The sequence below is a fragment of the Struthio camelus genome, chromosome 15 (genome assembly GCF_040807025.1).
Source record: "Struthio camelus isolate bStrCam1 chromosome 15, bStrCam1.hap1, whole genome shotgun sequence".
NCBI classification, from domain to species: Eukaryota; Metazoa; Chordata; class Aves; order Struthioniformes; family Struthionidae; genus Struthio; species Struthio camelus.
In genome coordinates, this window is record NC_090956.1 from 17,232,571 (window position 1) to 17,249,549 (window position 16,979).

The following is a 16,979-nucleotide window of genomic DNA, read 5'->3' on the forward strand; positions in this document are numbered from 1 at the left end:
GAAAGAGAGGGCTTTATTAGTGACATTCATATTATTGTTATTTGTAATAGCCTATTGTCTTTAAATAATAATCATTAGGTGAAGGTGAGAAAATCATGACTGTTAAGCATGGAATACCCTTTCCCTATTAAAAATCTTCTATAACTATTATTTTCATAAATACAATGCTACAGCATACACAACGCTTATTTGCTGCCTTCATTGGCAACGCTTCAGACAAACAAACCACAGATAGCGCACATCCCCAAGAGATAGACTATATCAAATTAATTCTCTAACTTTAGAAATTTCTAAGTGTAGAAACTGCCCTGATAATTCAAAGCTATTGACAATTCTGCCCATGGTTAATAGCAACAGATTTTTCCCCTCTCTTCCTCTTTTTTCATACAGACAGGGGAAAAAAAAGTGAGAAAATATATGTAATACACATAATCGGAAATAAACAAGTAAAAGTTTTAATTTCTCATATGTTTACAGTGAAAGTTAAAAAAAGAAGTAGAAAAATCTCAGCATCTCAGCTGTAGCTCTTTAATGAAAAAATGTATTTTTCTAATAACTCATGGTTAGCCATTATATTCTATACAACTGACCTTCAAATTCTTCCAACCAAATCAAAGAAAAACGTTAACTTTGAAGCTGATGATGCCTCTGTAGCATGGCAAGCGCCACATGTGAGGAGGCAGAAAACAGCCCTAGTTTTATTTTTTGTTAAATGGTGGTTAAATATTAGAAACAAATGATTTATTTCCAAACCTGTCCAGCTTGTGCTGCTGATTAGAAGAGCTGGCCGTCCTTTGGTTTTTATCACACATCCATTTTTATCATCCATTTCTGTAAAGGCAGACCTCTCAGCACTCGAATTGACAGACTCTGTACTATGTGAACAGAATTTTCTGAATATGAACTACACAAACAGCCAACGAAAAAGGAAAAACTGTGCTTAACTGGCAAGAAATTTCCAAACGCTTTGAGATCATTTTTCATGTTTAGTATTCCTTCTAAGAGCCTAGTGACACTACTGCTATAGGCATGATTCCGTCCCCTAACAAAGTACTTTCCTTAACAAGTTGACAAAACAATCAGCCTGTCTTTCCATCTCTGTCTAGAACATGTATTAGAAGGTGGTGGCCAGGAGTACATTTATGCATTCTGTACTGGAAATTTCCAAAAAGAAACTGCCATATGCTATGGCTTTCTCCTCTTTTTAAGGCAATAGTTTGGTAAAGTAACTGCATGTTATGCTATCTACAATAGCAGATATCACGCATATAGCCAGAGAGGAAAGTTTAATACTTGCACAAAGATCCTGAAAACTCGCCACAGTAAATGAGGGGAAAGGATGCTATTAATGTAGCATCCAATCAGTGAGTGTCAACTGCTGCCTTTCCCCCTTTAGATGTTCTATTACAGATTCCCTCAGTACTTAGGCCAATTTCAAAAATATATATTTGTACTATTTTACACATTAAGAATTGTGTTGTTGCAGTTTAATGATTCCACTTATTCTGGCCTCTCTCAATGACAATTGAGGTAACTTGCACAGCATCTCCTGCTGGCTAAGAGCACATGAAGACCCCCCTGCCTGTTGAGGCTCAGTAACTTATGATCCTGTGCAAAAATATTTCCGGTAACTAAGTGCAATAACCTTATGTCATTCAGTTAAGGACCGTAATTGCATTTTTTACTTACACGTACTGTGCTTTAAAAGGTTCATAGACTTTGGCAAGCTTCATATACAATCGATGTTGAAGTTCCAAAGGTGTTTCCTTAAAATAAGAAGCTGGCTTGTCGTACAGCGTTACTGCCCTGTAATGAAATAAAGTCACAAGTTAAATAAAAACAAATAGATCTAACAATGCAATTTGTACAGAAAGAATGACAGGCTACAACACTGTAAGATGGAAAGCAATTAAATTAAGTAATAAAATAAAATAACGAATGACTCGTAGGACTTTTTATATTCCTGAAGTTTTCTAGAACAGAACAAACTTGCCATATTAGAGTGAATCCTGTAACAAAGAACCTCTTTTTACATGCATATTCAAGGGATGTAATGCAACCATGAAAACTGCAAACATAATTATCCTGATTTTTTAACTTATTTCATAACTGTGCCTGAGCAGCTTTGATTTTAAAGCCCTGTGACCACAAAAGAAAAATTTGCAGGACAGACTAACTGTAACTTAATGCAGTGACTAGTGATGCTCAGTCTGATACTATACACAGTTTCATAGCAAAGTTCCATAAAATCTGGACTCCCACCTTCTAGTCAATGGAGTGTTAATTATAAAAGCTAATGAAGATTTCTGAATGCCCTTCACTAGCTCATTAAAAAATAGAACTAATGTGTTTCAGTGGTGATGGATGGAAAAGGACTTCTCGATATCCAGAATCATCAGGGCTATGCATTTTTATCTTATTGCAAGTATGCACATAATAACATCAGATGTACTTGACTTACTTTATACTGCACTTCTCCCATAGATCTTCTTTCATTGCGTTAGTGACGCAGAAGTTATAGTCAGACAAACGCCCAAAAAGCTTTTCATACCTGACAAAAATTAAATCTCAGTTAGGAAGCACAGAAAGGCAATCTCAATAGTCAAATAGTAGCTTCTCACCAGTTGCAGCAGGGGCGGGGGGGGGGAGGGGGGAGCAAACAAAAACCTCAGTAACTGAAATTTAATTATTAATTTTGTACCAACTCCTTATTCTGGAATAGTATCAGTTCATGAAAACTGACAGAGAACAACCATCTAACGGGTTGGAATGTAATGCAGCAATTAAGAATAAAAAACACTAGACTTAAAGTCATTATAATAAAAAGATCAAAGTTTGCATATATACATAAAAGTAACCTGCCTACTCCACCAAGTCAGAATAAAAGGAAGAGACATAGGCAAATCACAGGTTTTGATCTAAATGAGTGAATCTATTGATTCCTGTGACATTCTCTAACCTTCCTGACAACATACAGATTTCTAAGATTTTAATTTCCTATTAATAGATAGCTGACATACCACAGACATGTATCTACATTGCATTGGGATATCATATTTCACTTTCAAGTTTAAAATAAACAGGCCTTTTTAGAGCCTGGACTTCTTACAGTGATGTCTGCTCTTTGCAGTTTGCACTGTGTATATACACATGTATCTGGAAGAACACTCCTTAACCGTAACGCCGAAAGGGTGTCTTATAGTACACAACAAAAAGTAAAAGACATGTTTTCTTTCAGAATCTGCTCCTAAATTCCCTTATATAGAGAATAATGTAACACCTTCAGACTATATAAATCATTTTATAGAATAAAACAGCTAGACCGAATTTTTAGCATGTTTTGCAGGAAGCCACCTACTATCACCTTCCTATACATTAACAGAGGCATCTATAAAATTTGCTTTCTGAAAAGGAAACAAGTTCAAGATGGTAAAATCTGCATTCTTCTGAATATTGCAAAGGTACATAATTTGTAAAGAGAAGAAATTACCATACAAACCATTTTGCAATTTGTACTAGCAGGTGATTTCTTCCATGAATCAGACTCATTATAGTATATCCATAGTTATGCCAATCAATTATCAGTTTGCTTCTCCAGACAAGACACACTACCCAGGCAACAGCTATACTAGGCAGACCTGGAGGATTCTGTTTAATATATAAAACAAATACAAATAGTGTGAGAGTCTGTTCAAGGGACACACACTTAGCAACTAGCAGAAAAAGAACAGCAAAGGATTGGAATTATAAACAGAGACAATTCTGTATTCTCCAACTGCATAATTTCCACTTTTCGCTATGAATACTGGTAGGCATTTCAAATTTTAGCGTCAAACGTGGATTCTCTTCCAATAAACACGTAAGCTTTTCCATTAAGATTTATCCTTCGCTATTGTCCATGCCAATAATGTTTGAAAGCTCAAGAATTAACAAGAAAAACAAAGATGAGTTATCAACAGAAAAAAAAAGCAAAATTTAAAACTAAAGACGTATTTTTATAAATAGGTTAACACCACTGATTATTCCAGTTTCAGCTCTGAAATAGTTAGATAGTAGAATAGTCCCAGACTGCTAAAAAAATTGCCCAGTAATGTAATACTATCTATTCTTTATCAAAATTACACACACAAAATATACCTGAAGAAGAACATAGGATGGCTGATCTATCTTCAACATTGTGTACAGTAATTGCATTGCCTGTGCAATGACTTTTACAACATACTGGAAAATCTTGGGGCCAACTGCAAAGTGACAGAAAAGTTGGTAAGAATATTACTCCAGCTCTCCAAACAAAAATATGCATTTCATATGAAACCAACCATCCTCACAGGGGAAATTTTTAAGCTATGGCGCTCTGTTAAAAAAAAAAAAAAACTGTTTTCAAAAAGACAACATCCTATGATCCCTCCCAAACTACAATTCTACATCTTATCTTAAAAAAAAAAAAATCAGACTATATATGGACAAACAAATACACAAGGGGGAAAAAAGGACAATCCCTCCCCCCTCCATTCCAACCTGCATCAGAACTGGATTACTGTGCTCCAAAACCATAGACGCAAACGCTCCCAATATGTCAAAATGCAGCCAACTTCCGCAGGCTCTGCATACCGCTAGGACAAGCTAGCGCGTGATTCTGATGCAGATTTATACTCCCGGCGCAGAGAGATGCAGGGCACCCTCCGACCTTTTTCCTACATAAAACTCATTTCTCCTTTTTCTTCTTCTCCCCACCCAAACCGTAAAAACAAGCTGCCGCCCCAACCTGCCTCCAGACCCTAACCCTAGCCAGGGCCTGATAATTTACCTTCCAAAGCGAGCATTCATGAGTGACTTCAAAGCAGAACTACAAACCATTTCCGCGTACCACCGCACCTCGCACGCTTTAACTGACCTTGCAGCGGTCTGAGATCTGAGATGGCGACAATCCGTATGTTTCCGTTGCCCAAAACGTCGCTGTGGGGCTTCGTCTCTGGAAGAAGACCAAACACCTCGCGTGAGAGGGCCGATCGCCACAGAGAGCGCGCCCGCCCCGCCACCGCGGCACGCGCGACCGTTAACGGCCCCGCCGCGCTCCCGCGGGCGGGGGGGGGGGAGGGGAAAGGGGAGGGGGCCGCCCCAGGCGCACTCACGCAGGTAGCCCAGCAGCGTGACGCCACGCCCGTGGCGGGCCAGCGAGAGCGCGTGGTACTGCATGCGCGGGCTGCGGCCCAGGTCGCCCAGCACCACCACGCACACGCGCCCCGCGCCGCCCGCAGCCCGCCGCCGCCACAGCGCCGCCGCCAGCACCGCCGCCAGCCCCAGCGCCAGCGCCGCGGCGGCCGCCGCCATCTTGGGGCGCGGGAAGGGAGGGGCGGGCGCCGCCGCCGGCCGGGCGGGGAAGGCCCGAGGCCCGCTGCCTCCTCCCCTCCCGCCGTGCTCCGAAGGGGCAGGGCGAGGCGAGGCCGGTGCTTCAGAGGCAGGCGGTGCCCTGGCGGTGCCGGGCGGGGGGAGGAGGCTGAGGGGCGGCTCTGGGCCTGGCGCTGCGAGCTCTCCCCCTGGCAGGTAGCTGCGTTCGGCTGTTCCCACAGGAGCCCGGAACAACCCTGTTTGTTCAGGGTTTTCAGACTGTTTCTTCAGCAGAAAGACACAGTGCTCGTGGCATCCTGCACGACATCCGGGTGCACCTCTGATGATCTCCTGATGTTTGATTTTCCTTTCCAGCTACGCGTTCGTTCCCACATATGTACTCCTGGAAAACTTTTGTGAGGTATTACTTGAAACCGGCAACACGGCAGTTTTTTGGGAGAGCCCCCGCAACCGTTGGGGGTTGCGGCAGTCGGTGCTGCAGGTTCGCCAGTCCCGCAGCGTGACGCAGCCCGGCGGAGCTGGCTCCTCTCGCCCGCGCTGCCGCCTGCTCCCCGGGCAGCAGCCCCTTCTCACAGGCTCTTTGAAACAATTCCTCCTTGAAAACTGGTCTTAAAATAGCTTTCGGTTAGAAATCGGCCAACCGCAGGGAGTTCGGATGCGTCTTTCAGCATACGTAATACGTTGCAGAGCTGCGCAGACTAAGTGCAGTGTTTCCTTTACCTCTCACTAACCAGGCAGCGTTGAGCCTAGATATGGGACGAACAAATACCCTGGGTGAACTCTGCAGCCCTGTAAGGTACAGCGAGGCCCGTCCTCTCCCTAGCCTTTCATTTCCACACCTGCAACTCCCCCTTTCCCTGAGGACGCTGGCAAAGCCTTCCCCCCTCTGCGGGAGCCCTCCAAAGCCCACCTCGCGCTGGGGGTGGAAGTGGCCGCAGCAGGCCGGACGCTTAGCCCTGGGGAACGGAGGGGACGAGGTATAATTCGTGCTATGAAGAGCAGGTCTATCTTTCCCAGTGCCCTATAGTATTTTACTCACCGGCGCATATTCAACTGCTCGTAGGCACATGCGCGCTGATTCCCCCCCTCCACCGCATGGAAATGCTTTCTCAGTACCTCCTCACCTGCACCAGCAGCTTTCTGTGCCTCAGGTGCAGAGTGACAGTCCCTTACCTCTCCTGTCCCTGCCTGTGAGCACGAGGGTTCCTCCCTACCAATTGCTGCTGACAACAGTTTTATCCAAGCTAAGGAGGGAGGACTGGATTTGACCTGATGAACCAAATTGCCAAGTGCTTTGACTGACATTAAAAGGAACGGGACATTTACCTAGCATCGAAGATAGCAGCCAGGCTTTCTGTGAGACCGTAGCATTTCTGCGGTTAACGTGGGAAGGGGAAGTACAGGAAGTGAAGAACAGGAGCTGCTGTGACATTTGGGGCTTACACAAGCCTCTGAACAAAGTAGCAATGTCTTATACTCTCTTCTTGCTGCTAATCTCGCTCTCCAAGTCCAGCTTGTTGAGAAGTGAGCCTGATGTGAGGAGCTCCATCCTTCTTGCGCTTGAGAAAGCGACTGTCTTCATGGAGAGTCAGTATCAGGACATCAATTTAGATGCGGTGTTGGGATTTCATATTTTGCAAGGTACTGTGACTCAGTTGTTTCTAAAAATGTCAGACTAAGCGGATACCAACTTTCTCACCTTTAAATTTGCTTTTTATTTTAAGTAGACCTGATTGCTAGTAGTATGATGTATTTTGTAAGATTTCTAATTTTTTTTTAATGTTTTGAAGAGTCAGCTCCTTAAATGTAAAGAACAGCAGCAGTCATCCAGCTGTCCTTTATATTGAAGTATATCTTAGAAGAAACCTTGATTCTTGTTTTTGTAAGGAGTCAGTTGGGTTAATCTCTGGGTTGGGAGGAACAGAATGAGCTGTAAGAAGGATATTTCAAACTCTAATCTATTTGATAATGCCGGATATTATATCCTTCTGTAGAACCCAAACCAATGAAAGTTGCCTTTACACACACGAATCTTTGGGCTAATGCAAGGTGCAGTCAGCTTACGCATGCTCCCTACTACGATGAGCAGCAATGCTGCCATCTCCCAGGGGGCTATTACTGAGGCTGGGATCAGAATTCAACGGTGTTGCCCCATCACCCTTTTTCAGTGCCTTCCTCACCCAAACTGTGGGTGCAGCAGAGAGACAAAGGCACTCTGAGCCCATCCATGCGCCTTCCAACGCGCTGGAGGAGCTCTCAAGTAGGAGATGGCCTGACTACGTGGCTCCTTTGTCTGTGTGTGGATAAATTCCAGTTACCTCTGTAAGGGTGCCAGGAGGCACTTGAGGCAGTACCTGAGGTCCTGAGAGGCAGCAATATCATTTCTTCAGCCAAATGCTGAAGTATCTCTATAAGACCAGTTAGCATCCTATTTTTCTAGTATACCTAGCTTCAAGCGCTCAAAAATCATCAGTCTAGTCCCAGAGTCATGAAAAATGCTTTCAAAATCACTTGTGCATATGTGGGTCTATTTCAGAGGCCCTCTCTTGTATATTTTTTGAAGTTATGTAACCATGGAAGGCTAAATAAACACACATGACTTAGAGTTTATAACATTACCTTTCCCACATAAGGCATTAGTTTTTTCTTCAAGGAGCTGATGTTTGGAATTTTCCAGGTCAGTTTTTCAAAAGAGGAGAAACCAGTGGTATGGACGGTGGTATCTCCAAAATAAGAGAACACAGTTTCTCCTGGAGTCGAGGTGATTCAAACAGTGTGCACCCCGCCACTTTCTTTCCTGGAACCTCTAATTCACGATATGCAAGAAAAAAGAATGGACTCCACAATGAGAGTCTGAAGCGGAGAACAGGCTTCCTGGCAGCTCATCTGTCCAAAAGCCTGTATTTACAAAACACACACATCTGTTTTCCCAAGACTTAACGTGTATAAAAGAAGAAAAAAAGGAGGAGTAGAGAAGTACTTGATTTCCTGTGCAACATCATAACATGTTGTCCTACAGAGATCACCTTAACCATATTGCATGGCTATGGTTTCTTCCTTCTTTCTTTGTACTATATCAAGAAATAGTTTGGCTTCTAGTTACAGTAGCGCCGTGCTCAGCAGTAAGGTACCTGCTAAGCAAGCAAAAGGAGGTGCTCCTTAGATTAGTACAACAGTACGTTGGATTACTTAACGTTCTCCAGGTTAAATCTCACTGAAAAAAAGGTGTGTGGGGGCAGGGGGAATGACAGTCACTAGAAAAAGCTGCAAAACTGTATTTTACAATTAGAAAAAAAAGGAGAGGGGGATGGGCTGGGAGTTTATATGCAAAAATATTTTTTTTTCTTCCTGCAGGTTATTTGGAAGGAATCCTAGAAAAATGGTCCTCAGAGCATCAATCGCTTGCTCAACGTGCCCAAGTTGAGAGCTTGGTGAGGAAGTTGTCTTCTGTGATTGAAAAAGCAACTCATTTTCTAGCACAGAATGACCCCAAATATTTCAAAGGTAAAAATAAGTCATACTAATAGTGGTGAAGAAAAATAATTCTTGTTCAAGTTTGAGCTATTTGTGTAACAGTATTTTTTTTTCCTTTATGCAATGACTCTATGAAACAAAGATGTGAATGAAAAGAAACAATTTACTTAGAATGAGGGCAATATTTGGTATACGTCCTGGAAATGCTTAGAAAAGAAGGGCTAGTAAGAGGCTGGAACGTCAGAGCACGAGCCTGAAATCTTGGGAGTTATGATTTTGCTGCCTATTTTTTGGGTGGCATAGAGAAATGCGCTAAGGGAAGGTCTGTACAGCGTGAATATTTAGCTCTGAAAGTCAGAGAGATTAGTTTCAGGCTTGCTCTTCTTTGCATCATAGGTCCAGTGCATTTTTTAGAGTCACTAGAAACAAATCCCTTGTCTATTTCATAACATCCCTATTTGGTCCCTTCAAGCTATCTGGTGGCTTCACAGTGAAGTCGCAGTGATGCACTTAGTCAATACCTGTTGAAAAATGTAAGTGTTTTTCCTGGCATATAGTTTTTTTCCTAAATCACATACCTATCATTCTGTGGCACTACCATTACTTTTATAGGGTCCATTTTGCTTCTGTTGCTTTGGGCAGAAAGAAAGTGCCTCAGTCTCTGGTATGTCCACAAGATGGCTTTACCTCAAACACGGACCTCGATGGATGTTTCTGCAGAATAGCTCCATGCATACACAGGCAGGAGTACCCTTGGGTACAGACAGACACAAGAAATCAGGCAGGACCTGGCAACTCCCTCTACCAAACCATTAATTATGGGCTACCTTCTTTGATTTGCTTTCAGAATTTGAACCGATTTTAGGACCAGATTTTTGGGTCTTTCCTCGACTGTGGAACCAAACTGATTCCTTGCTGGCTTACTCTGCATTTGGTGGTACCAAGTGTCTTACAGAGGAAATAAGCGACTTGTGCTTGACGTATTTGCTGGGAACAGGGTATGTTTTAATGATGGGCAAATATTTGTTATTGCCACCGTTGTATGAGGTGTTTCTACCTTTTGCTAGCGTTTACACTGACAAGCAGGTAAATCTCATGATTTACTCTCTTGTACATATATATAGGAAGTGGAATATGCCTTCCTGAGCAGTTCATATCAAACTCTTGAACTCTATCTGTGTTGCTGTTCTTATACAGGAAAGAAAGTGGCAAGTCCTGCATTGTCACAAGCACCTGTAGGAACATAATGACAAAGCTTGGTTGCTCAGATTACTCCCTGTCCCATCAGCTTTTTTACTTCATGTTTGCTGATCTGGTAAGTGACAAGTTTTATTATCCAAGATTTATCAATCATGGCAGCCAACATTATGCATAGAAAAACAAAACAATATGACATGGTGGAGTATTCAACAGGAAGTTAGAGTTAATGGAGAGAAACAGCAAAGCCTTGCCAGAGATATTTATCTAATTATAAGAGTATCCAGGTGGTAATCTGATATTTTGGAGTTCAGAGGCAAACAGAAAATTCAAACTCCATTTCCAGAGAAAAGCAGGTAAGTAAAGAAAAAAGGCAGAAGTGGCGGTACCATCATTTAGTTCTGCACTGAAGAAAGCCAATATTTTCTTAATGGTGATATAATCAAAATTGTAGACATGAATGGAGGAAAGGGAGGAAGAAGCTTTCTAGGAGAATTCACCTGAAAGATGCAGGAGACTGCAGAGGTAAAGAGAAACTCTAGGTGGAGCTGGTAGGACTGGGTGAATGAAGGGAAAAAGACTGCATCAGTGGTATGTCTTGGAATAAACATTGGGGAGAGAAGAGGACAGATTATGCAGTAACTAGTTTGTTGCACTTTGTCTAGGAGGCAGCTCCTAGACAAGGTGACCCATTGATCACTTCAATGATTATATCAAGAAAATGCTGAAGTTGTGGCAGGAAGAGTTATGAATCTGCCAAGAGTCTGTCAAAGCAGGCAACAAAACACTTAGAAATTATCTCTCCGGACAGAGAACAGTCTGGAGTAGAAGAAAGAAAGAGGAAGCGGGGGCTGCATCAAAAGGAAGATGAAGGAGGAAGAATTAAATAGAAACTGGGAAAAGGGGCAGGAAGGGGAAACAGACCTAACCTCAGGCATAAGGCAGGTTTCTCTGAACACTGCATCTAGGCTAGGTACAGACAAAGCAAAGGACCTCTGGTTCTGATTACACTTGCAAATACCCTAAATAAAATACCTAGGAGTATATTTGCAATTTTACGGGCCATGTTTTCCCCCATCTTCCCACCTTGATTTTATAAGGCCACTCCTTTCTTTCCTGATTAACTCCAATAATTTATCTAGGTGCTTTATCATGAAGACTACACAGCAGCTATAGTCATGTGACACACTTCCAGTAACCAATTAGGTGATACTTGTACCTAACTAGTGCTTAGGCACCAGGCAACAATATATATTTGTTGGGACAACTCTCTATATAGACACCAAAACAAGCTGGTTGAAAATACTATTTCATATACTGTTGCAGTCTTGAAATGGATGATAATAGAATATGGTCCCTATACAGGAAGCAGGGACTAATATTCTTCTCAATTCCCCCCAGGCCTGTTAAGAAGGAAAGTTATATTTGTGGGGAGCCTGTGGTCCATGAAAATGCTTCCTGCTAACAGTAATGTTATTAGATTGAATGATCACAGAACACTTGAATCCAAAATAAAGTTTTCGATTGTAAATAACAGCTGGTTCTGAGGAACCAGTCTTTCCTCCTCCAGATTAGAGGGGTTGTGAGGAAAGCCTTGTAAAATGCAGTGCGATACTTCAGTTCTCTTCTTTATCTAGAAAGGATGCTCAGATCATCTGTTCCTGAGGGCCCAGTATTACAAGAATATTTTCTGTGCTAGCATGATGAAAATAAACCTGGAAATTGAAACCAATGGATTCCAGTTTTCTTCTCGAGACCTCTTCATGGAAAATAGTACGTAACCTATTCCCAGTTAACCAACAACACAGCAGATGTTATTGTTAAATAATAAAAGTAAACCTTTCACTTCAGGGGTAGTGAATCAGACAAAAGATATAGAAAAGATCTGCTATGTTAAAGTAGTGAATTATACAGCGTTTACAACCTCCGCCTGAGATACATAACTTGAATTTTACAGTCTGAATCTTTATCTCAGCTTAAGCAAGGTATATGAAATAAAGCTCATAATTCTGTTAACATGCATTATAGCTGTATCATAAGAGCCAAGATTCTCAAGCCTAGAATTTATTTGCCTAAATCCACTGTATAAAATAGTTTGCCAGGATTACATGGCATGGTATTGCTTCCTTTGATTACGGTTTATGAGCATCTTTCCTACTGGAGATCAAACATATGAGGAAGCAAACATGACAAAAAGCTGTGGTTTTCTGTCCCATTTTGTTTCTTCCAGTTATGTTCTGTGGCATGTCTGGTTTCTCAGACTTCTACAAACTCAGATGGCTGGAGGCCATTCTCACTTGGCAGAAGGCTAACGAAGGATGCTTTGGAAAACCTAGTGAGTAAGCCTTACCTTACCAGGGTGAGGCGTAGCGATACCTGATCCAAACATACAAGATAGAGATTGCAAATCAAAGGGCTATGCTAGAGCATTTCTCTCGGGTCTTATTGAAAACACAGATTCAAAGAACGTCCTCCACATCTCTCTACTGGAAAAAGAACTATCATTAGTGTTTTTCATGTCCGAAACCTTTCACAAATGCTACCCCAGCTTCAAAGCAAAGAACGTACCCGGTTATACAGATTCCTAAAGCCCTAGCCCATTTCTAATAGATTTCCTCACTTGAAGTCTATATTGTCAGTTGTGACGTAAGGTCGCCTAACCTGCTTCAAGAAAACAAACTTTGGAAGGAGGCATTAGCAAGAGTTTTCCTCGTTGTGGATGAAAGAGTCCTCCACATTGAGGGGTAATCAGTTTCCCATATTTCATCTTTTTCAGGTAAGGATTTTGAACACACCTCTGGAGGAACAGACCAAAAACATCTGCTAAGGAGAATTAAGAGAAGGGAGAAGCTGTTTGCAGGTAAAAATAGTGGAAGTATTTAGAGGAGAGGCATTTTTGGAAAGCTTTGTTCCAGTTAGTGCTGAACAAATGCTGCATGAACTTTTCAATAATACAAATCAAAACCATTGTTGCTAAGGTAATTCTAACTTTTTTCTTACATGTATAAGTGGTTTTCCTTTCTCCCTGGGAATGTTTGCAGAAACAGAAGGTGTCACAAATGCTTGCATAATCCTGAAATACTCTCCAAGGTTTTTGTCAGGCAGGAATCTTTATATTAGGTGACAGTTACTTACAAGTTTGGGGGGAAATCTTACAACATGAGTGCAGAATGAGAACTCAAATCTGTGCCTGCACTGAACAAATCACCAAAATCAGGCTGAAATAGAATTGGAAAAAATATTCTGAATAACAATACCAGGGAGCAACGAGGGCCAGCTCTTTCCTAAGAGAAGGAGAGCCAAGGGTGACCGAGGGAGCAGCACAAGCCAGGCAATGATCTCCCCAACAGGGCACCATCCTACAGCAAACTGAGCCAGGGGAAGCAGAGCAGGGGGGTGACAGCAAGAGGTCCTATTGACAGCCCAGCGATCATCAAGCAAAGCAAGGTAATAAATCCAAGGCCAATCTAGGAGATCCAAACAGCAATTCAGGAACAGGACTGGAAACAGGGATATCTACAGCATAGCTCAGGCAAGAACTGAAGACCCAGGCCTGAGCTTCAATGAGGTGCATGGGTGCAGGGTGGTAAGGGGGTGGCAGTGCAGGGGTGGGGTAGAGGCCCCAAGTGAAGCTAGTCAGGGAAATTAAGGCCTATTGGCACACTGAGGGTCCTGACAAGCAAATATCTACCAACATCAGGTCCGTTTGCAGGTAACTCGTTAACATAAAAATTGGCTAAATTTCACATTTATCAGTTCAACCATGTTGTTATCATCTTTCCATGTATCAATATAGTCTTACAAAAAGAAAGTGCTCCTGAAAGACAATGAATACAGCATTTGTAGAATAAAACACTTGAACAAGTGATGTTTATGTTATTCAAAGCAGCCTGTTTAAAGTAGTCAGAGAGCTAATATTCATTATCATCCATGAAATGAGTCACCTGTCTTCCTAGGTGAGTTCTTAAGCAGGATGCCTAGCACTAGGGAAACTCGGAAATCCTAAAATTCTTATCTCTTCATCCCATATAGAAACTCCGATATTAATCTATCTGGCTGTCCATGTTTCTGATCTTTGGAAATGCAGCAGTCTTGCACAGAGGGATAGCAACTGAAGCTATTTATACTGTGATAGGTAGATTCATATCATGAAGTCAATTGTTTTTCATTATATAAAAGGTAGATTTTTGTCTTCAGTGGCTCTCAAAGTACTTTGCAAACATTTCTGTAGACTCACAATATTCCTGTTAGGTAGAAGACTCTTATCTCAATGACTGGGTAGAGCGCAGAGAGTATTTTATTCAAGGTCACACGCTGAGCCCAACGTCACCCAAATCTTGGGCATAAAATCTAATTGGAGTTCTGACTCCCAATTCAATTTTACCATTTGATCTCCCTAACTAAACACTATTGTAGCCTTCCAAACGCATATGAATTTAAAATCGGGAATGCAGATCATCACCTGTGCAAGCCATGTAACAACATTCAAGAACTTTCTCCACAGATGGATGTTCCTCTCATAACACGGCTGTTGCAGTAGGAACACTTGGGGGGTTCCTCTACTACTACTGCTGACAATGACAGTGCATTACAGACTGTCAACTGGGAATGCCACTTCCACACAGAGGTGATTGATTGGCCCTTGAGTAATACCAGTGCTCACTCCAGAGTGAAATGACTTTGAAGCACAATCTTCTCTTGCAATACAAGGAGCAGCCCCACTTTGGGAGCCAGTTTTTAATTATAGCAATAGTGGATAGTCCTGTACAATGCTGTTTTTACTGACACGTTTCAGAGTATCCCAGAGGGTCAGGGATTAGTTCAGTGCAGCCCCATTACCACTGAATACGTACATTGTTCTCTAGCTCAAATTCTACTATTTCCAAGGAGATCCTCAACTTTATTGGGACTGGATTAATATCCTGAATATTTCTCTGATCAGTCTCTCCATTTGCTGTCTTAAGCCCTGATCCTGCCAGGTACTAAACACCTTCAGCATCTGCATTCTACCAGGTTCTAGTACATACACACAGTAAGCAATTTTCAACTGTTTTCAGTTTGCTGATACCTATTTTCTAGTGGAAATGCAGGTGTCAAGAGGAAACAGAAGCCTCCTGACACAAACATTTACATTATTACCTGGACAAGACCCCGTGGAAGTAACTGATGAACCCCAGGGTGAAAATCATTAAGTTAGAGCCCTTTTCAGGAGCTTGAAGCTTGGTTAAATGTATTGACCATGAATGAAATAAAACGTATCACGCAGTGCAAGGAACAAATGGTATTTCTTCACTACAGATAGACATGAATAAAGGATGCTCTTCTTTTGGCCCTGATGGCCACTCAATCTGAACGTTGCCGTCGTGGCACTCTGGTTATTTTGCAAAATGTTTCTTTCTTTTACCGATATTACAAAAACAGCTGTTCGATATTTTACTTCCACTATAATTCAGTTCTCCATATTGCCTACCAGCAAATTTGTAGTAACAATAAAACCTCTTATAGCACATAACTGATTAGCTATGTGGGCATACTGGCTCAACAAGATAGTAAAGCCTTGAATGTTTGCTCAAAGATCCGGTTTGGAATGAATCTTTTTCTCATTAGGGAAACAAAGACTCTGGTCTTTTCAAGGGAAAACCACTGTCCCAGATCCCAAACTACCTTTACACATACAGCCCTGGTATTGTCAGACACACACTCATGCAAACTTGTAGGAGATCTAGGCTTCTAGGATCTCTTGTTTCATTCTCCCCTCGGATCAGACAGCTACTTGCTTATGGTCGTGCATTCACCTAATGCAAAAGGCAAATTGCTTTTCATGTGTACTTCCTTGAATAGAGTGCAAATATGACATCCTGTGATGGAGTCAATGACTGATTGTTTCCTGGACATATAACACTGCTAATTCCATATATTTGTATTTTCTGGAAGGTTATTAATTTACTTAAAATTACTTACATTGTTATTAGCTTTATAGAAATAGTAATATGAGTTTATAAATGTAAAGTTGCAGTGTCTGTTTGTTCTTTTGGTCTATCTAATCTTCAGAGCACTTGGTTGGAGAAAGATAAGCACGGTGTAGTCATCACTTATATCTGAAGTCCTGAAAATAGGAATAGAGCGATGAATGGATTTACAAGAGGTGCATTTTGTGAGTGAACTGGTTTCTGCGTGTAAAATTCTTCATATTTGTTGAATAACAATCAAAATTTTTGGAAAGCTCTTCCCCCCCTTTTCTTCCGTGACATTTCAGGAAGTTTGGGAATGTTTTTTTCTGGAAACTGTCTACTGAAGCTCAGCGGGTCAAAATCTAGCCCCAGCACCAGTTCCCTAAAGCTTTTTGGCTTACATGGTGAGCTTGTATGCACACCAGCAATACTTGCTCTTGGGAGCAGCACTGAGTTAGCAGAGATTGTTTTTCCTTTTAATTCCTTTGTCCTCCGTGTTAATGTCTCAGGGCGTTTGCCAAAGCAGAATGACCATTTTTAGCCACTATGCTATTCTCCTGGGTTACATTGCAGAGCTCTTAAAAAAAACAAACCTGCTACAGAGCTTTTGAGTCATGTCTGTTCCTGTGAGCATTATGAAACCTGTTCTCCCTAACAGATAGTGCATACTAATTTCTAGATCAATACAAGGCTGGTGGGAGTGTAGGCACTTAGGATCCATCTCAGTCTTTCTCCCCTTGACAAATTGCTGCAGGTGCAATAAGTAGAGACACAGAAGCCTAAATTCTTCTGATTAGTGGAACTTCACTATTCCAGAAATCACTAGTCTCAAGTCAACCACACAAAACCCTGCTGCTGCCTTGGCTACTATTACTGCCATGCAGGAATATTTGTAGTACAAACCCTTTCAAAATTGTTTTATGCTTTTTTAATTTGCACTGACAAAACTCAGAATGGAGTATCTCAATAGCAGGTATTTGCACCAACCACACCTGCAGTGCAGGGGTA

General features: G+C 41.7%; 2 protein-coding genes across 11 annotated transcripts in view; one reads left to right on the forward strand and one right to left on the reverse strand.

Moving 5' to 3' along the window:
- ALG1 (ALG1 chitobiosyldiphosphodolichol beta-mannosyltransferase) overlaps positions 1 to 5,356 on the reverse strand; it is a 29,105-nt gene extending 23,749 nt beyond the window's left edge. For 2 of the 6 annotated variants that reach the window (XR_011134760.1, XM_068909013.1), the window contains exons 1-7: positions 5,133 to 5,356; positions 4,895 to 4,972; positions 4,138 to 4,241; positions 3,500 to 3,648; positions 2,462 to 2,551; positions 1,690 to 1,806; positions 754 to 875 (exon numbers count right to left, since the gene is read on the reverse strand). Coding sequence is in view for 4 of the 6 variants with exons in the window: in XM_068909013.1 (XP_068765114.1) it covers positions 754 to 875; positions 1,690 to 1,806; positions 2,462 to 2,551; positions 3,500 to 3,648; positions 4,138 to 4,241; positions 4,895 to 4,972; positions 5,133 to 5,331 (859 nt within the window). In the remaining 2 variants the exon portion in view is untranslated. Of the gene's footprint in view, positions 1 to 753; positions 876 to 1,689; positions 1,807 to 2,461; positions 2,552 to 3,490; positions 3,649 to 4,137; positions 4,242 to 4,894; positions 4,973 to 5,132 lie in introns of all 6 variants that reach the window. The other 4 variants (XR_011134761.1, XM_068909014.1, XM_068909017.1 and 1 more) reach the window with 3 other exon arrangements.
- Positions 5,357 to 5,433: 77 nt separating this feature from the next.
- C15H16orf89 (chromosome 15 C16orf89 homolog) lies at positions 5,434 to 15,367 on the forward strand. Of its 5 annotated transcripts, none has more exons than XM_009680302.2 (9): positions 5,434 to 5,749; positions 6,858 to 6,990; positions 8,704 to 8,853; positions 9,671 to 9,821; positions 10,021 to 10,138; positions 11,658 to 11,793; positions 12,251 to 12,355; positions 12,797 to 12,880; positions 14,525 to 15,367. In XM_009680302.2, exons 2-9 carry the CDS (start codon positions 6,930 to 6,932, stop codon positions 14,593 to 14,595), a joined length of 876 nt encoding a protein of 291 aa, XP_009678597.2. In that variant the 5' UTR covers positions 5,434 to 5,749; positions 6,858 to 6,929; the 3' UTR covers positions 14,596 to 15,367. The 5 variants fall into 5 exon arrangements, with proteins under 5 accessions (XP_009678597.2, XP_009678594.2, XP_068765121.1 ...); XM_009680299.2 differs by having other exon boundaries at positions 6,863 to 6,990; XM_068909020.1 differs by lacking the exon at positions 12,251 to 12,355 and having other exon boundaries at positions 5,490 to 5,544; positions 5,704 to 5,749; positions 6,863 to 6,990.
- Positions 15,368 to 16,979: the final 1,612 nt, after the last annotated feature.

Coding starts and splice junctions, on each gene's coding strand:
- C15H16orf89 (XM_009680297.2), top strand. CDS start 6,816: ATGTCTTATACTCTCTTCTTGCTGCTAATCTCGCTCTCCAAGTCCAGC. Junction 11,794..12,250: donor AGACCTCTTCATGGAAAATA/GTACGTAACCTA, acceptor TGTTTCTTCCAG/TTATGTTCTGTGGCATGTCT. Junction 12,881..14,524: donor AAGGGAGAAGCTGTTTGCAG/GTAAAAATAGTG, acceptor CTTTCTCCACAG/ATGGATGTTCCTCTCATAAC.